General features: G+C 45.2%; 1 protein-coding gene across 1 annotated transcript in view; it reads left to right on the forward strand.

The window, feature by feature from the left end:
* Positions 1-20,011, forward strand: part of lg11h5orf22 (linkage group 11 C5orf22 homolog) — a 93,873-nt gene that overhangs the window by 65,234 nt on the left and 8,628 nt on the right. Inside the window, exon 7 of the mRNA XM_089007484.1 lies at positions 17,709-17,830. Within this exon, the coding sequence (XP_088863610.1) occupies positions 17,709-17,830 (122 nt within the window). The remainder of the gene's footprint in view (positions 1-17,708; positions 17,831-20,011) is intronic.

Genomic DNA, 20,011 nt, shown 5'->3' on the forward strand with positions numbered 1-20,011 from the left:
GAGGGGTTCAAAAGATAAAACAAAGTATTCTATGCACAAAAGAAAATGTCAGGAGACTAAAACTGCACAAAAAAATTAATAAAAAGAACGGTACGTAGTGCAAAGTATAAAAATACAGTATAAAAACATAATTGGGAAGGTTGTTGTTATTTACAGTGTGTGAGTCTAGGGTTTTTTTCCCCACATAATTATTAAGAAGCCTGACAACAGTCAGTAAGAACGCGCAGCGGTATCACTCCTTGCAGCGCAGGTGTAACAGTCTGGCTGAATGAGCGACCCAGTGCTGTCAGGGTGGGAAGAAAGTGTGGGACCAGTTATGACGTGTGAGGCCTCCTACAAGTACCTGGGTGTTCTTCTCAACAATATCATCTTGTCCCCCAGTAGGGTGGGCTGGATGATGTTGGACGCACTGGAGAAATCGAAGAATGTGATCCTAGTATTCTCCAGGTGCAACAGCGCAGAGTGGAGGAGGCAGATCATGGCGTCTTCCACACTAATGCTGGACTGGTAGGCACTATATCGCGTCCTGTGAAGAGCTCTCCAGCGGTTACAGGTCGCAGAGGACAAGTCTCTCCAGCGTCTTCATCAGGTGAGAATTCAGCGCCGCCGGTCTGTAGCTCTTGAGCTCATTCGGGCGGGCGATCTTGGGCACTTGGACCAGGTATGACGTTTTCCAGAGGCATGACGTTTTCCACAGAAGTGGAACTCTGCCCAGCTTCAGTCTCAGGTTGAACATGTGCTGGACAACGACACACAGCTGGTTGGAGCAGGTCCTCATAAATCGGGAACTGGTGTTGTCCAGACATGATGCCTTCCTCACTTTCATTCTCCTCAGTTGGTTCCTCAATGTGGGGTTGTGCAAACCGGCAGTAACCGGAAGGCAAAGTGGCGGTTGTGGGTGTGGCGTTGGTTGATAGGGCAGTTGTTTGTTGCTGAAAGCTGGTCGACTGGTTGAGTCAACACTTGGTTGACTCAAAACAGTCCCGCCGGGACTCTTCAGCCTTTGTGGACCATCTTCTGACCGTGCGGGTCACAGCTGGCTACCTGTGCACCAAGGGTTTGCACACAGGCTTGATATACACCATATTGTGGTCTGCTCTTCCAAGAAGGGAGATGGGTAGGGTTTATATCAAAAGCCTTGATGTCATCCTTGAAGCACGCTATCTTTCCACTCCCATATACTGTAAATAACTTAACGCGATCTGCGTACTTTCACATACGCAATTCAATCGTCTTCGCCCGTCTGTCATCCCTGAAACCACTGTTATTCTTGTTCATAGTCTTGTCACCTCCCGGATTGATATTATTATTATTATTAATAATAATACATTTAATGAAGCGCATTTCAAAACTGTCAAAGTTTACTTTACAGTCACAGGATACATTTTTCTGTGGATGAGCAGCGGCAGCCACGTGCGCCAGCATTCACTCAACTCGGAATAACTCAAATAGATAGAAAGCTAGCTAGCTAGCCAATACATATCCCCCCCCCCGCTCTGCCCGTCTCAGCCCGATGGGGGACAGAGCTTTCAGCTGCTCTGCCCCCAAACTCTGGAACTAACTTCCTCCCAACATTCGTAACATCGATTCTCTTCCCACCTTCTCAAAAAACACTGATAGAACGATTTTAAATACACATCCTTAAACATTCTATATTTCTTCATTTCTACTTATTTTTATGTTAGTTTAGTCTATATGTATGTAGTTTACTTCATAACCTTGCATATCTGTAGTGTGTACCGTTACTCAACCATTGTTATTTCAGTCTGATATCATTTCACCCTTCTATCTCACAGCTGATAGGCCCCTTTGAAATGATGTCATTCTCGCCCTCTGTGTAAATAAACATCTCGGGTGAGGGGAGAGCAGAAGCTTCTCACTCAATGCCCCTCCTACTCCGAGTTCGCATTGTCTCTGCTGTCCAAGATTAAAATAATCTTTTTGTTCATCACCTTAATTCCTGCTGATTTTCCAATCATCTAACTGCAGGGAGACATGGTTTGAAGTCCCCAGAGATGGTGAGCAGGGCATTGTGGGACTTGGTTTTCAGCCTGTTCACGACAGTCATCAAGGCATCAGAAACTATGCCGCCATTTGCCGTTGGGAATGTGTGCCATGACAGTTATGACGTGTGAGAATTCCCGTGGAAGATAATGCAGACGGAGGCTAATGGCTAGCAGCACATTGTCCCGAGTAGAGTTTCTCTTTGATCGTGATGTGCCCAGCATTGCACCATTTCACAAACACAGCAATTCCCCCTACTTTCCTCTAACCGATCCGTACATTCCTGTCCGCACGTACGAATTGGAAGCTCCTACTTGGCGTGTGTCTAGAGCAGGGGTCTCAAACTCAATTTACCCGGGGGCTGCTGGAGGCAGAGTCTGGGTGAGGCTGGGCCGCATCAGGATTTCCACAAGAAAATCACAGATAAAACATGTTCTCAAAATCTTTATTTTTAACAGACAAAAAAATGAATGAATGGAAAAATGACTACAAATAAATTAGCCAGTAATAAATAAATAAAATAATTATAATGATATGGCAGATACAGACGACAGGGGAAAAAACAGGAAAACTAATTATTTTAATAAAGTTTCAAATGTCTGTATTCACAGTTCTTTAACCTTTAACTTTCTTAACATAAAGAAAATATTGAACATTAACTGTCCTAAACATGGCTTCTCTTGCCTCCTTGTTCAGCTCCACACACAAGTTTCATTCATATCAATCATGCGGGCCGCACTAACATTAATCTTTCAAATCAAGGCGGGCCGCAAAATATTCTTTCGGGGGCCGCATTTGGCCCGTGGGCCGCAAGTTTGAGACCACTGGTCTAGAGTGATTGCCGATAGCCATGTTTCCGTGAGCAGCAGCAAACTGGCTTCACGGTACTCCCATACCTGCCAACTAGTCCGGTTTTGCCATAAAAAACTATGTGTTTCATTATCCCATTACGGGTTACAGTTTAATAATGAAAATTACGGTTTCTTAGAAAAACAATAAGTAAAAAAAAATCAAAAAAGTAAATACGTTCATTCATCATGGCTTGAGGAACCCGCGATAAGAAGAAAGGAGTGTCAGCGCAGAGCGCCGATGTGTATGTGGAACTGTTGCGGCTTGGAATTGAAGCAGATTTATGTGGAACAGGGGATGTGAGATAATCTCTTTTCGTCAATGGATGCTACAGCTGCGTGTTTGCTTTCAACATTTAGCTTGTAGTCGATGTGCACATTCCACCATGATGTCCCTGATCCACTGGTGGAAAGACGCTTTGATCCTCTCCTCTTTCATCCAGAACTGCTACATGTCATCACAAAGAGGGTACAGCAAGTCCTGAAGAATGACTGTTTCTCTGTGTCTTTGTTTTGTCATATTGTCTCTTTGCTGTCATATTATTTGTTATTTAGTTTTTTTTTTGTTATTTTGACTTCAAAACGGCGCTGCGAGAGTGGCTGCCTTTCCAGCAGCTCATGTATTTCGTTTTTCTACTTTCATTCCTTTCATCACTTTGCTGCTGTGAAATGTAAATTTCTCCACTGTGAGACTAATAAAGGCATATCCAATCCAATCCAATCCAAAACACGAGAACAGGTGATGAGACCAGTGCTCGCTGTTTGCTTCCTTTAGATCAGGGGTCTCAAACTCACGTCCCGCGGGCCAAATGCGGCCCCCGAAATAATATTTTGCGGCCCACCTATATATATATATATATATATATATATATATGAAGATTATTGTTAGTGCGGCCCGCATGATTGATATGAATGAAACTTGTGTGTGTGGAGCCGAACAAGTAGGCAAGAGAATCCATGTTTAGGACAGTTCATGTTCAATATTTTCTTTATGTTAAGAAAGTTAAAGGTTACAGACATTTGAAACTTTATTAAAATAATTAGCTTTCCTGTGTTTTTTTTTTCTGTCGTCTGTATCTGCCTTATGATCATTATAATTATGTTATTTATTTATTACTGGTTAATTTATTTTTTATTTGTTTTTCCATTTATTCATTTAATTCATTTTTTGTGTGTTAAAAATAAAGACTTTGAGAACATTGGAATGTTTTATCTGTTATTTTCTTGTGGAAATCCTAATGCGGCCCAGCCTCACCCAGACTCTGCTTCCAGCGGCCCCCGGGTAAATTGAGTTTGAGACCCCTGCTTTAGATAAATTGCGCATGCGCATGGTACGGGTCCTGGAAGCCAGAGTGATGGCTCATTCCTGGAATCGAGACTCAAGAGTTAGCATTGTTATTATCATTGTCGTGTTATGGCATCGGTCGGAGAAAAATCAACAAAAAAGTGTGAAATGTAAAAGAAAACGACAGTCGTTTCGTGAGGAATTGATAGAGAATAGAGAGAATAGAAGTTATCACATTTATTATTTAATACATGTATTGTCTGTTGTCAATTGTATGTCTCTTTTAGCCACATTATAAGTGCCTTGCACGCTGTGTCCGAGAGGACATTAATTTCATCTGTGCTGTATGTCATGCATATTTGACAATAAAGCTGACTTTGACTTTGATTTAAAAGTTTCAAGGTTAGATAGCCGCCGAACACAAAGCCCACAACGGAAGCACAGAGAAACTGGGGTCAATCTGAGGTGAACAGACACTGACTGAAAACCTGTCATCTTCATGTAAGAGTTCTGGCCTTGGGCGGAATTTAGGACTTGGTGAACTACTTCACAGTCTTGAAGACATCTTGAAGTCAAAAGAATAAAAAAACCTAAATGACAAAACAAAGACAACATGACAACACAAAGGCACAGAGATTAATTCATTCTTAAAGGACAACCGACACCTCCCAACAAGTTGCCTCCATAATTTGTAAAATCGCTTCAAATGACACACAATGCATTTTGGGTATTTTTTTCATCTGAAAACACCGCGCTGATCGCAAAATTAGAAGGAAAACTACATAAATCACGTGATGGTGGATCGTTGTGTGGCAGCCAATTGCGGTAACACGCATAAAGAAGGTGTAAGTTAACACAAATTCCCAGCGGACAAAGCATTTCCAACGGAGCAGAGCAGTCGAGCACCAGTGCAGGTGTATGAGGAAGCTAACCAGAGTTAGTGATTCGCCGCTTGCATAGTGGAAGTTTGATGCATGTTTACTAATTTAGTCACACTGCATGCTAACTGTGAGGTCACCTGGTGAAAGAGAGCAATCGCCATATTAATGGAGCAAACCGGTCGGACAAACATCCACTTTCCTCCGTGTCATTTGTTACTCTGCAGCGGTGTCAGAGCTCTCGCTCTCTCAACATCTCTGATGTTAGTGTGCTGTTCAAATTGTGGCGCTGTCTCTTTTGTGTGTGTGCGTAAAACCCACCCCTCTCTTCTACCACGGATTTTAACCAAACACTGGCGGCTTTACAGCTCTTAAAAGTAGCTGCATGTACTGGACGAAATGCCGCTTGTGCGCCATCGTGTGCGTTTTCTGGGCTGCTACATCGAAGTTCAGATCGTGACATCACGAACAAGGTTGCGGTACTTTCTGAATTTCCCCTTCAAGCTGGTTTGTGGCAGTTTTGGGACAAGTCTCATCTCATCTCATTTTCCGTACCGCTTATTCCTCATTAGGGTCGCGGGGGTTGCTGGAGCCTATCTCAGCTGTCTTCGGGCACGAGGCGGGGGACACCCTGAATTGGTTGCCAGCCAATCGCAGGGCACACAAAGACATACAACAGTCACTCTCACACTCACACCTAGGGATTTGGAGTGGTCTATCAGCCTGCCATGCATGTTTTTGAAGTGTGGGAGGAAACCGGAGGACCCGGAGAAACGCGGGTCCGGGAGAACATGCAAACTCCACACAGGGAGGCCGGATCGGGACGCGAACCGGCGACCTCTGCACTGTGAGGCCGGTGTGCTAACCACTCGACTACCGGGCCGCCCTTGGGTGTTTTGGGTATTTTAGATGCTGTAAAACGTTTTTCTGATGTCAGTTAGGAAAAAAAGGTGTCAGTTGTCCTTTAAGGCGCACCCTCTTTGTTACATGATATCACATGTTGCGTTAACTGTTGTTCTTTCTGGTTCATTGCTTCTACGGGTGTTGATGGAAGAGGATGGTTAAATCATCAGGAAACCAGGTGTAGAACAGAAAGTTGGTTTAATCTTGAAGAGAGTGGAGACATCGCGGTGTCTGCTAAGGATGAAGCATGGCGAGAGAAAGAGATAGAGAGAGAGAACGGACTGCGGGAGTATTTATGCGGCACACAGTGTGTGACGTAATGTAGATGCGACATCATGTAAGGGAAGACAGGATATATATATATATATATATATATATATATATATATATATATATATATATATATATATATATATATATATATATATATATATATATATATATATAAAATTCCTCGTCTCACCCACCATGGGTGGTGTCTGTCCCCATTTCAGCTCGGGTCCTCTACCAGAGGCCAGGAAGCTTGAGGGTTCTGCGCAGTATCCGTGCTGTTCCCAGCACTGCGCTTTTCTGGACCGAGATATCCGATGTTGTTCCCGGGATCTGTTGCAACCACTCGTCGAGTTTGGGGCTCACTGCCTCAAGTGCTCCGACCACCACAGGCACGACTGTCACCTTTACCTTCCAGGCTCTCTCCAGCTCCTCTCTGAGCCCTTGGTATTTCTCGAGTTTCTCATGTTCCTTCTTTCTGATGTTCCCATCACTCGGGACCGCGACATCCACGACAACGGCTTTCCTTTCCCCTTTATCTATGACCACGATATCTGGTTGGTTGGCCATTACCATCTTGTCAGTCTGTATCTGGAAGTCCCACAGGATTTTTGCTCGGTCATTCTCCACCACCTTGGGAGGTGTTTCCCATTTTGACCTTGGGGTTTCCAGTCCATACACCGCACAGATGTTTCGGTACACTATGCCAGCCACCTGGTTATGGCGCTCCATGTAGGCTTTCCCTGCCAGCATCTTACACCCTGCAGTTACGTGTTGGATTGTCTCAGGTGCCTCTTTGCACAACCTACACCTTGGGTCTTGTCTGGTGTGGTATATCCCTGCCTCTATGGCTCTGGTGTTCAGGGCCTGCTCTTGGGCAGCCAGGATGAGTGCCTCTGTGCTGTCCTTTAGGCCAGCCCTCTCTAGCCACTGATAGGACTTCTTGAGATCAGCCACTTCTGCTATGGTTCGGTGGTACATCCCGTGTAGGGGCTTTTCCTCCCATGATTGTCCCTCTTCCAGCACCTCATCCTCTGTTCCCCATTGACTGAGACATTCTCTGAGTACATCATCCGTTGGAGCCTTCTCTTTGATGTATTCATGGAGCTTGGATGTTTCATCCTGGACAGTGACTCTCACACTCACTAGTCCCCGGCCTCCTTCCTTACGGCTTGTGTACAGTCTCAGGGTGCTGGACTTGGGATGGAACCCTCCGTGCATGGTGAGGAGTTTTCGGGTCTTAACATCCGTGGTCTGAATCTCTTCCTTTGGCCACCTTATTATTCCTGCAGGGTATCTGATCACTGGCAGGGCATAGCTGTTTATTGCCCGGGTCTTGTTCTTGCCATTGAGCTGGCTTCTGAGGACTTGCCTCACCCGCTGGAGGTATTTGGTCGTAGCCGCTTTCCTCGTTGCTAATTTGAGGTTGCCATTGGCCTGTGGTATACCGAGGTACTTGTAGCTGTTTTCAATGTCTGCTATTGTTCCTTCAGGGAGTGAGACTCCTTCAGTGTGAACTACCTTGCCCCTCTTAGTGACCATCCGACTACATTTCTCCAGCCCGAATGACATTCCGATATCACTGCTGTAGATCCTGGTTGTGTGGATCAGGGAGTCTATGTCCCTTTCGCTCTTAGCATACAGCTTGATGTCATCCATGTAGAGGAGGTGACTGATCGTAGCTCCATTTCTGAGGCGGTATCCATAGCCTGTCTTGGCGATTATCTGGCTGAGGGGGTTCAGTCCTATGCAGAACAGCAGTGGGGAGAGTGCATCACCTTGGTATATGCCACATTTGATGGACACTTGCGTTAGTGGCTTGCCATTGGCTTCAAGTGTGGTTTTCCACATCCTCATCGAGTTTGCAACGAAGGCTCTCAGGGTCCTGTTGACCTTATACAACTCCAAGCATTCATTGATCCATGTGTGTGGCATCGAGTCATATGCTTTCTTGTAATCAATCCAGGCTGTGCACAGGTTGGTATGTCGGGACCTGCAGTCTTGAGCGACTGTTCTGTCAACCAGCAGCTGATGTTTGGCACCTCTAGTATCTCTACTAATGCCTTTCTGTGCTTTGCTCATGTATTGATCCATGTGTCCACTTATTTTAGCCGCAATGATGCCTGACATGAGCTTCCATGTTGTGGACAGACAGGTTATTGGCCGATAGTTGGAAGGAACTGCACCCTTTGAGGAATCCTTCATGATCAGGATTGTTCGCCCTTCGGTTAGCCATCCTGGGTGAGTCCCATCCATCAGCAGCTGGTTCATTTGTGCTGCTAGGCGCTCGTGGAGAGCTGTGAGTTTCTTTAGCCAGTAGGTGTGGACCATATCCGGGCCTGGTGCCGTCCAGTTTTTCATACCTGAGACTCTTCCTTGTATATCTGCCGCTGTGATGGTAACTGGGTTCTGTTCAGGGAGGTTGCTGTGCTCCTCTTTCAGAGTCACCAGCCATTGTGCACTGCTGTTATGTGCGACCTCCTTCTCCCATATGCCTTTCCAGTATGTTTCAGTTTCCAGCCTTGGAGGGTCTGCTCTGCTGTTAGAACCCTGCCACTGAGCATACACTTTCGCAGGTTGTGTTGCGAACAGCCTGTTTATTCTTCTGGCCTCATTCTCTTTCGTGTACCTCTTTAGGCGACTGGACAAGGCCTGGAGCCTTTGTTTGGCAGTTTCGAGTGCTTCAGGTATGGTTATCTGCATGTACCTCTTGGGTATTGGCCTTTTATTCACACCTCTCTGGGTCTCCGTCAATTGACTCACATCTTTCCGAGCCGCCTTGATCTTGGCCTCCAACCGTCTTTTCCATGGTGGGTAATGAATCTCGTGGCTCTCATGGTTGCTCTTGTAGCCAAGCATGTCTAGGATCACTGATGCTGAGGTGTATATCAGCTCATTGGTTTCCGTGATCGTTCCGGTCGGGATCGTTCTCAGTGCTGCATTCACAGTTTCCATGAGACTTTCAGGTGGTACTTCACATAGCCGTTGTAATCGGTGCCTTCGTTGCCCAGTTTTCATTCTTGCCATGATCTTATCTCTCAGGTCATTTGCTGCCTCGCTCAGCATTTCATTTATTGGGGCTGGCTTCCCAATCTCATTATTCATTGGGGCTTGCCTCCCAATCTCTGGTTGAACCTCTTCCTGTGATGTGGCAGCCTGGGGCCCTTCACCTCGGAATTTGTGTTGTACCTCATCAATCTCAAGTTGTGATAGCAATTGCCGTTTGTGGATATTGGAACACTGAGCTACCAGTTGTTTCGTGGTCAACCGTGACTGTGGGTTTCGAAGTAACCATTCAGCCCCCATTCTCCGCATGTAACCCCTCTGACTAGGGTTGCTTGAGTAGTAGCATTCCAACAGAGCCTTGTTATCGCATCTCGTCCATCTCCGCTTTGTTCCAGTAGCCCATTTTTCATCAGGGTGCTCTGGTTCCCCAGCACCTGACGCAGACCTTGTTTGGCCGGGCGACGTCTGAGCCGGCATGTCATTCCATTTATTGTCTCTCATCATTGTATGAGGTACAACGGAAGCACAGAGAAACTGGGGTCAATCTGAGGTGAACAGACACTGACTGAAAACCTGTCATCTTCATGTAAGAGTTCTGGCCTTGGGCGGAATTTAGGACTTGGTGAACTACTTCACAGTCTTGAAGACATCTTGAAGTCAAAAGAATAAAAAAACCTAAATGACAAAACAAAGACAACATGACAACACAAAGGCACAGAGATTAATTCATTCTTAAAGGACAACCGACACCTCCCAACAAGTTGCCTCCATAATTTGTAAAATCGCTTCAAATGACACACAATGCATTTTGGGTATTTTTTTCATCTGAAAACACCGCGCTGATCGCAAAATTAGAAGGAAAACTACATAAATCACGTGATGGTGGATCGTTGTGTGGCAGCCAATTGCGGTAACACGCATAAAGAAGGTGTAAGTTAACACAAATTCCCAGCGGACAAAGCATTTCCAACGGAGCAGAGCAGTCGAGCACCAGTGCAGGTGTATGAGGAAGCTAACCAGAGTTAGTGATTCGCCGCTTGCATAGTGGAAGTTTGATGCATGTTTACTAATTTAGTCACACTGCATGCTAACTGTGAGGTCACCTGGTGAAAGAGAGCAATCGCCATATTAATGGAGCAAACCGGTCGGACAAACATCCACTTTCCTCCGTGTCATTTGTTACTCTGCAGCGGTGTCAGAGCTCTCGCTCTCTCAACATCTCTGATGTTAGTGTGCTGTTCAAATTGTGGCGCTGTCTCTTTTGTGTGTGTGCGTAAAACCCACCCCTCTCTTCTACCACGGATTTTAACCAAACACTGGCGGCTTTACAGCTCTTAAAAGTAGCTGCATGTACTGGACGAAATGCCGCTTGTGCGCCATCGTGTGCGTTTTCTGGGCTGCTACATCGAAGTTCAGATCGTGACATCACGAACAAGGTTGCGGTACTTTCTGAATTTCCCCTTCAAGCTGGTTTGTGGCAGTTTTGGGACAAGTCTCATCTCATCTCATTTTCCGTACCGCTTATTCCTCATTAGGGTCGCGGGGGTTGCTGGAGCCTATCTCAGCTGTCTTCGGGCACGAGGCGGGGGACACCCTGAATTGGTTGCCAGCCAATCGCAGGGCACACAAAGACATACAACAGTCACTCTCACACTCACACCTAGGGATTTGGAGTGGTCTATCAGCCTGCCATGCATGTTTTTGAAGTGTGGGAGGAAACCGGAGGACCCGGAGAAACGCGGGTCCGGGGAGAACATGCAAACTCCACACAGGGAGGCCGGATCGGGACGCGAACCGGCGACCTCTGCACTGTGAGGCCGGTGTGCTAACCACTCGACTACCGGGCCGCCCTTGGGTGTTTTGGGTATTTTAGATGCTGTAAAACGTTTTTCTGATGTCAGTTAGGAAAAAAAGGTGTCAGTTGTCCTTTAAGGCGCACCCTCTTTGTTACATGATATCACATGTTGCGTTAACTGTTGTTCTTTCTGGTTCATTGCTTCTACGGGTGTTGATGGAAGAGGATGGTTAAATCATCAGGAAACCAGGTGTAGAACAGAAAGTTGGTTTAATCTTGAAGAGAGTGGAGACATCGCGGTGTCTGCTAAGGATGAAGCATGGCGAGAGAAAGAGATAGAGAGAGAGAACGGACTGCGGGAGTATTTATGCGGCACACAGTGTGTGACGTAATGTAGATGCGACATCATGTAAGGGAAGACAGGATATATATATATATATATATATATATATATATATATATATATATATATATATATATATATATATATATATATATATATATATATATATATATAAAAAATTCCTCGTCTCACCCACCATGGGTGGTGTCTGTCCCCATTTCAGCTCGGGTCCTCTACCAGAGGCCAGGAAGCTTGAGGGTTCTGCGCAGTATCCGTGCTGTTCCCAGCACTGCGCTTTTCTGGACCGAGATATCCGATGTTGTTCCCGGGATCTGTTGCAACCACTCGTCGAGTTTGGGGCTCACTGCCTCAAGTGCTCCGACCACCACAGGCACGACTGTCACCTTTACCTTCCAGGCTCTCTCCAGCTCCTCTCTGAGCCCTTGGTATTTCTCGAGTTTCTCATGTTCCTTCTTTCTGATGTTCCCATCACTCGGGACCGCGACATCCACGACAACGGCTTTCCTTTCCCCTTTATCTATGACCACGATATCTGGTTGGTTGGCCATTACCATCTTGTCAGTCTGTATCTGGAAGTCCCACAGGATTTTTGCTCGGTCATTCTCCACCACCTTGGGAGGTGTTTCCCATTTTGACCTTGGGGTTTCCAGTCCATACACCGCACAGATGTTTCGGTACACTATGCCAGCCACCTGGTTATGGCGCTCCATGTAGGCTTTCCCTGCCAGCATCTTACACCCTGCAGTTACGTGTTGGATTGTCTCAGGTGCCTCTTTGCACAACCTACACCTTGGGTCTTGTCTGGTGTGGTATATCCCTGCCTCTATGGCTCTGGTGTTCAGGGCCTGCTCTTGGGCAGCCAGGATGAGTGCCTCTGTGCTGTCCTTTAGGCCAGCCCTCTCTAGCCACTGATAGGACTTCTTGAGATCAGCCACTTCTGCTATGGTTCGGTGGTACATCCCGTGTAGGGGCTTTTCCTCCCATGATTGTCCCTCTTCCAGCACCTCATCCTCTGTTCCCCATTGACTGAGACATTCTCTGAGTACATCATCCGTTGGAGCCTTCTCTTTGATGTATTCATGGAGCTTGGATGTTTCATCCTGGACAGTGACTCTCACACTCACTAGTCCCCGGCCTCCTTCCTTACGGCTTGTGTACAGTCTCAGGGTGCTGGACTTGGGATGGAACCCTCCGTGCATGGTGAGGAGTTTTCGGGTCTTAACATCCGTGGTCTGAATCTCTTCCTTTGGCCACCTTATTATTCCTGCAGGGTATCTGATCACTGGCAGGGCATAGCTGTTTATTGCCCGGGTCTTGTTCTTGCCATTGAGCTGGCTTCTGAGGACTTGCCTCACCCGCTGGAGGTATTTGGTCGTAGCCGCTTTCCTCGTTGCTAATTTGAGGTTGCCATTGGCCTGTGGTATACCGAGGTACTTGTAGCTGTTTTCAATGTCTGCTATTGTTCCTTCAGGGAGTGAGACTCCTTCAGTGTGAACTACCTTGCCCCTCTTAGTGACCATCCGACTACATTTCTCCAGCCCGAATGACATTCCGATATCACTGCTGTAGATCCTGGTTGTGTGGATCAGGGAGTCTATGTCCCTTTCGCTCTTAGCATACAGCTTGATGTCATCCATGTAGAGGAGGTGACTGATCGTAGCTCCATTTCTGAGGCGGTATCCATAGCCTGTCTTGGCGATTATCTGGCTGAGGGGGTTCAGTCCTATGCAGAACAGCAGTGGGGAGAGTGCATCACCTTGGTATATGCCACATTTGATGGACACTTGCGTTAGTGGCTTGCCATTGGCTTCAAGTGTGGTTTTCCACATCCTCATCGAGTTTGCAACGAAGGCTCTCAGGGTCCTGTTGACCTTATACAACTCCAAGCATTCATTGATCCATGTGTGTGGCATCGAGTCATATGCTTTCTTGTAATCAATCCAGGCTGTGCACAGGTTGGTATGTCGGGACCTGCAGTCTTGAGCGACTGTTCTGTCAACCAGCAGCTGATGTTTGGCACCTCTAGTATCTCTACTAATGCCTTTCTGTGCTTTGCTCATGTATTGATCCATGTGTCCACTTATTTTAGCCGCAATGATGCCTGACATGAGCTTCCATGTTGTGGACAGACAGGTTATTGGCCGATAGTTGGAAGGAACTGCACCCTTTGAGGAATCCTTCATGATCAGGATTGTTCGCCCTTCGGTTAGCCATCCTGGGTGAGTCCCATCCATCAGCAGCTGGTTCATTTGTGCTGCTAGGCGCTCGTGGAGAGCTGTGAGTTTCTTTAGCCAGTAGGTGTGGACCATATCCGGGCCTGGTGCCGTCCAGTTTTTCATACCTGAGACTCTTCCTTGTATATCTGCCGCTGTGATGGTAACTGGGTTCTGTTCAGGGAGGTTGCTGTGCTCCTCTTTCAGAGTCACCAGCCATTGTGCACTGCTGTTATGTGCGACCTCCTTCTCCCATATGCCTTTCCAGTATGTTTCAGTTTCCAGCCTTGGAGGGTCTGCTCTGCTGTTAGAACCCTGCCACTGAGCATACACTTTCGCAGGTTGTGTTGCGAACAGCCTGTTTATTCTTCTGGCCTCATTCTCTTTCGTGTACCTCTTTAGGCGACTGGACAAGGCCTGGAGCCTTTGTTTGGCAGTTTCGAGTGCTTCAGGTATGGTTATCTGCATGTACCTCTTGGGTATTGGCCTTTTATTCACACCTCTCTGGGTCTCCGTCAATTGACTCACATCTTTCCGAGCCGCCTTGATCTTGGCCTCCAACCGTCTTTTCCATGGTGGGTAATGAATCTCGTGGCTCTCATGGTTGCTCTTGTAGCCAAGCATGTCTAGGATCACTGATGCTGAGGTGTATATCAGCTCATTGGTTTCCGTGATCGTTCCGGTCGGGATCGTTCTCAGTGCTGCATTCACAGTTTCCATGAGACTTTCAGGTGGTACTTCACATAGCCGTTGTAATCGGTGCCTTCGTTGCCCAGTTTTCATTCTTGCCATGATCTTATCTCTCAGGTCATTTGCTGCCTCGCTCAGCATTTCATTTATTGGGGCTGGCTTCCCAATCTCATTATTCATTGGGGCTTGCCTCCCAATCTCTGGTTGAACCTCTTCCTGTGATGTGGCAGCCTGGGGCCCTTCACCTCGGAATTTGTGTTGTACCTCATCAATCTCAAGTTGTGATAGCAATTGCCGTTTGTGGATATTGGAACACTGAGCTACCAGTTGTTTCGTGGTCAACCGTGACTGTGGGTTTCGAAGTAACCATTCAGCCCCCATTCTCCGCATGTAACCCCTCTGACTAGGGTTGCTTGAGTAGTAGCATTCCAACAGAGCCTTGTTATCGCATCTCGTCCATCTCCGCTTTGTTCCAGTAGCCCATTTTTCATCAGGGTGCTCTGGTTCCCCAGCACCTGACGCAGACCTTGTTTGGCCGGGCGACGTCTGAGCCGGCATGTCATTCCATTTATTGTCTCTCATCATTGTATGAGGTAGGCATTAGCGTGAAGGGTCTTGCCCAAGGACCCACACTGGATGATGTCATTGTGCTCATTTCTGCTCATTTTCTCTGCCACAAGTGGGATTCGAACCCTCGTCTCCCATATGCCAAACTGATGCCTTATCAACTGAGCTATCCAGCCGCTATATATATATATATATTTAGGCAGGATATATATTTTGCATTACTACATTACGTCACTTTATATACGTCACTTCCTCACTTTACATATGTCACTACTTCACTTTACATACGTCACTGCCTCACTTTCCAGACAGTATGACAAAAAAAAAAATTGTCAGCCTATCAAACATCCCGTCACTTGATTGACATACAAGGAAACCATTTAGATGACAACTAAATTTTGACCTTTAGGTCACCGCGCATGCGTAAACCACGGCGCTAAGCGCAGCAAAATTTACAAGATAGTCAGTGAATTACCTCAGATTTTAAGACCTTGGCAAAACATATGGTGATCAAAATGAGTGAGAAAGCTGGACCAAGTAAGAAGGCAAAACATATTACTTGCATACGGAATGGGAGGTGGACTTTTTCTTCACAATGTAATTTTCAAAATGCGTATTGCCAAGTATAGGCAGACTTCTTGAATTTCCATTGCATAATCCACCAACAAGCGTTATGCGCTAAAATGCCCAACATGAGGAAATGTGCAACCTCCTTGACTGCATTATTCGGCTCCACTTATTTATGTGAGTCAGCCTTTTCTTACATGAAGATCATTAAGTCCAAATACCGTTCCATCATGACTGATGAACATTTGGAAATGTGCTTGAGGCTGGCTGTCAGCATCTACTGTCCGGACTATGAATCCCTGGCTGATTCAATTCAGTGCAAGTCATCAAAGTAAACTCAGGTAATTACAAATAATGTTAATAGTTATTAATTATGTTATGTATATGTAGTTATGATGTGTGTTGTGCAATATTGGCTTTTTCAGTTATGTAAGGTACATCAACATACATTGTACATACAAAGAATCCTTAATACATTTGAAAATAATTATGTTTTGCATTTTTGTAGTGAGTAGATCATTTTGACTTGGTTGTTTTTATAAGTAGCTCGTGTGCTGAAAAATTGTGAGCACCCCAGCACTATACTGTTCCACTTGGGCTACTGTTCAAAGAGTTAATCGCTTGGGGGAAGAAGCTGTTTAAATGTCTGCTGGATTTGGTGCGCATGGATCGGTAGCGCCTGCCCGAGGGGAGTTGCTGGAAAAGGTGGTGGGCAGGGTGCAGAGGGTCCAGTATGATTTTCCGCGACCTAATTTGGATTCTTGCAGTGTGCAAATCCTCGAGAGTGGGTAGGGCGGTGCCAATGATTTTTTCCGCCGTCCTAACTGTCCGTTGAAGTTGGATTTTGTCCATTTTTGTGGTGGCCCCGAACCAAACGGGATGGAAGAACAACAAGTGCCATAATCTGACAAAGGAGCAACTGAAGAAAGCAAAAAAAAAAAAAAATGCACAATGGAAAATAACAATGCTTGTGTGTGAAACGGTTAACTAGAGTTGTGAAATGTTTATGATTCATTGATGTGAACAGTATTGAATGTTGATGTGCAAATTTGAATTTAGTTGCAATGTCTTACAATTCATGGCACTTTTCAAACAAGATTGATTATTACATGTTTGGTTGATAGTATAGTATTTCTGTTTTGTTTTCTTAAAATAGTAGAGCAAACATGATATTTTCATGATTGACAAGTAGAATGATTGGTATTTATCACAAGTCTATCCTTGACATTGATCAACGTTTGAATGGTGTTTTTTGCCTCATTTTAAGTAGTAATGTTAACAATGGTTCGGTTTCAGGGCCCCCCTGACATCCGGACCAGGACTTCGTCCTGGACCAACCAGAGCCTGTGGCCCCTGGACCCGGCATATTACTAGTCTTTTCTGGTTTCATAAATTGGCAGCGATGTACACCTTCTGATGTTGCGTTAGCGCCGCTAGCTCGTCCATCTTGTTCGGGAGCGATTGTACATTACCCATAATGACAGACGGAAGACATATTATCTTCTCCTGCGACAGTCCTTCCAGGTCCAACATCCTCGTTTTCTCCTCTTCAGCTTGCCGGGGCTGTCTGGTTTGGCTGCCGCTAGCCTGCTATTAGCTCGCCATGCTAGCAGCGTGTCTCGACTGTAAACAATGGGATCCTGTGTGCAAGTTGTTTTACCGTTCACAGGAGTTGCAAAAAAGTAAAACATAACGGAGATCAGCAGAAATGAAAATGCCCATCTCCTCCCCATAGGTTTCGGGAACAAACATACACAAAACACGATTGGCAAATACATAAAATAGTAGGATGGAAAGGGACTCAAACCAGTTGACTACCATGAGGCCAAACATCTCGGTTTATAAAAAAAAAAATCTGCCAGGCGAATTAATTTTAAGAGATTACTGAAATGTAAGGCCATTTTATATATCCAAGCATGCACCGTGCACTACTTCTACAGGGGGAATGAAGTTGGGGCTGCTCAGAGTATTTACAAGACCTGTTGCCGCTGTTTTTTTTAAATGTGGAAGGAAACCGGAAGACCTGGGGAACACCCATGCAGGCCCCGGCTAACATGCAAACTCCATTTTAATTTAAAACAGATTCTTTTCTCGTGGACACTCTGACGAAGGCAGAAGTATACACCGAAACATGTCAGATAATTGAACACCTAAATATACAACTATGCAAACTCCATGCTGGGAGGCCGTATCAGGATTTGAACTGACAACCTTTCCACTGTGAAGTCGGCGTTCTAACCACACGACTACCGGGCCGTCAGTTGATGTTCTTACAGTTAATCTCATAAACATGATTTTGTTTTTGTCTGCATGTCTAGGAGGAGCTTGCTGAGTGCATCGATTGTCGTATACGTCAGTTAGAAGACTTAGAAGCAGCATTTGCAGATTTGCTAGAAGATGATGGAGAAGACATTGTTTCACATTGGGTCAGCAAACTTGGGTGAGGACACAGTTTGTTTTGTTTCTTTTCCCCAACATTGACGAAATGTTATCTCTTGCTTTAGTTTTCTTAGTTGTGGCATTCTTGCCAAACAGCATTCACCGCTTGCTCTTTGATATCATTTATTGATTGATGTTCACCCTCCCAAAGAAATAAGAAAAAAACAAGTGCCCATACTTCGACAGTGATTGCAACCTAAAAGAACCACTGTTCATTTTTATTTTGTTTTGGGGATCGATGAGAAGGTTTCTTCAGCCGTCATCTGTACAAAAGTGAAGGTTTCGGACGTGGCGCCGGACACAGCTATGACAGCCGGACCTATCATAGCTGTGTCCGGCGCCACCATGTCTGGACATTAGGGATATATAAATGGGGCCGATACGACCAGTCAGACTTTAGTTCGCTGACGAAGCCTCTTGGATAGGAGGCGAAACGTCCGAAACCTTCACTTTTGTACAGATGACGGCTGAAGAAACCTTCTCATCGATGGACCACTCCTGTACGACTGAGAGCTTACACAGACGTTTTGTTTTGGGGAGTATCGCCCGTTCCAATATGATACAAGGGCAATCTACCAGTTGATCTCCAAGTTACCATCGCATGACATGGTGATGTGACATTGTTATAAACTGACGCTATACAAATAAAGTTGAGTTTAAATGGGTGGATCATTTTGACTTGGTCATGTCAAAAGTAGCTCCAATACTGAAAAAGTGTGATCACCCCTGTATCAGGGGTTAGCATTAGCATCTCCACTGCATTGTTATTGTTGTATAATGTGTATGAGCAGAGCACATACGCAAGTACAGTCAAACCTCGTTTTCAAACGTCTCAGTTCTCATCTTATTCGGTTTGTGACCAAAAACTTTGGGTTTTTACGCTTCAGTTTACGACATAAATTCGGTTCTCGACCAAACTCGTTCCTAGTGAGACGCCTGACAGCAGTCCGGCTTCTCAGTAATGACGTGGGGAAAAAGAATCCTTGTACTGTAAATGTGTGTTGATGCAATACAGCTACATATATCAATATACATTTTCTTTGATACTTGCAAAGTTTTTTATGAAACATTTTTGCACATTTTCAGTATTCATCTCAGTCTTCTGACATTTTTACTATGCTTAGAATATCTTTTTTATCCTTTCTCCCCCCCAACCCTATCCCCTTTCAAATTGCAGATGTGACTGCAAATTTTCCCATTGTGGGACGATTAAATGTTTTCTAATTCTGATTCAGATTCTGAAACTGAGCGCACCTAAATGCGCCACTTGACGACCCTCTGCTTCCTTTTATCACTTCCTTGTGTCACGTCTCATTGTGACTGACACAATAATATTGTTTAATAAAGTTTTTCCCCAGGAGACACTATTCCATGCATTCAACGGCCAAGTGTGCCTGTGTGTATGATGGCTCAATGGATGTTGTTACACAGATTCCTCTTTGACAAATATCATGGCAAAAAAAAAATGCTGAACCTTGAATGCTTGTCAAAGGATCATACTGTCACGACCCAAACAAAGCGAAGAGAAGTCTTGCTTAGTTTGGAGCGAAATAAGTAGCTGGATCCCAAAATAGTAAACGGAGACAGGCGTACCATACAAAAAGGTTAATCCGGTCACAAAAATATGCACCGACAAAAATCAAACTCAAAGCGCTGGTCAAATAAGGAAACAAAAACAGACTACACGTTGCAAGCAAAAAAAATGCCTGCCCAAAAGGCAAGGAGAAAAAACAATCACGGTACACACAAAACGAAATAGAAATACTCAATTCGCATAAGTACAGAAGAGCAACAAGAAAGACTTTGACAAGATCGCTAAATACCAAACCTGGGCACGAGCAGTGGCAACAAACAATTCACCGGCAATCCAATGTTTGAATAACACTCCTTAAATACCCAGTGAATAATGAGGAGATTGGCAGCAGGTGTGTTACAAGCAGAGAAAAAACCCACCACCTGCTGCCGAATCAGAATATGACATACATGCTCCTCTTCGGTGCACTCTGTGATGGATGATGTTCAGCACGAATGACGCAGCATGTGAGTGAGAGAATAATCATGCGACATAACACATAGGAAATTATTGATAATAATAATAATAATAATGACATTCTTTGACAGTAGTGTCATTTCCTGGCTTTACTTTAAAATGTACTTTACTCTAAAATGTCACCCAATGTAC

This window comes from Hippocampus bargibanti, linkage group LG11 (assembly GCF_051943395.1).
Source record: "Hippocampus bargibanti isolate YZ-2025 linkage group LG11, ASM5194339v1, whole genome shotgun sequence".
Taxonomy (NCBI): Eukaryota; Metazoa; Chordata; class Actinopteri; order Syngnathiformes; family Syngnathidae; genus Hippocampus; species Hippocampus bargibanti.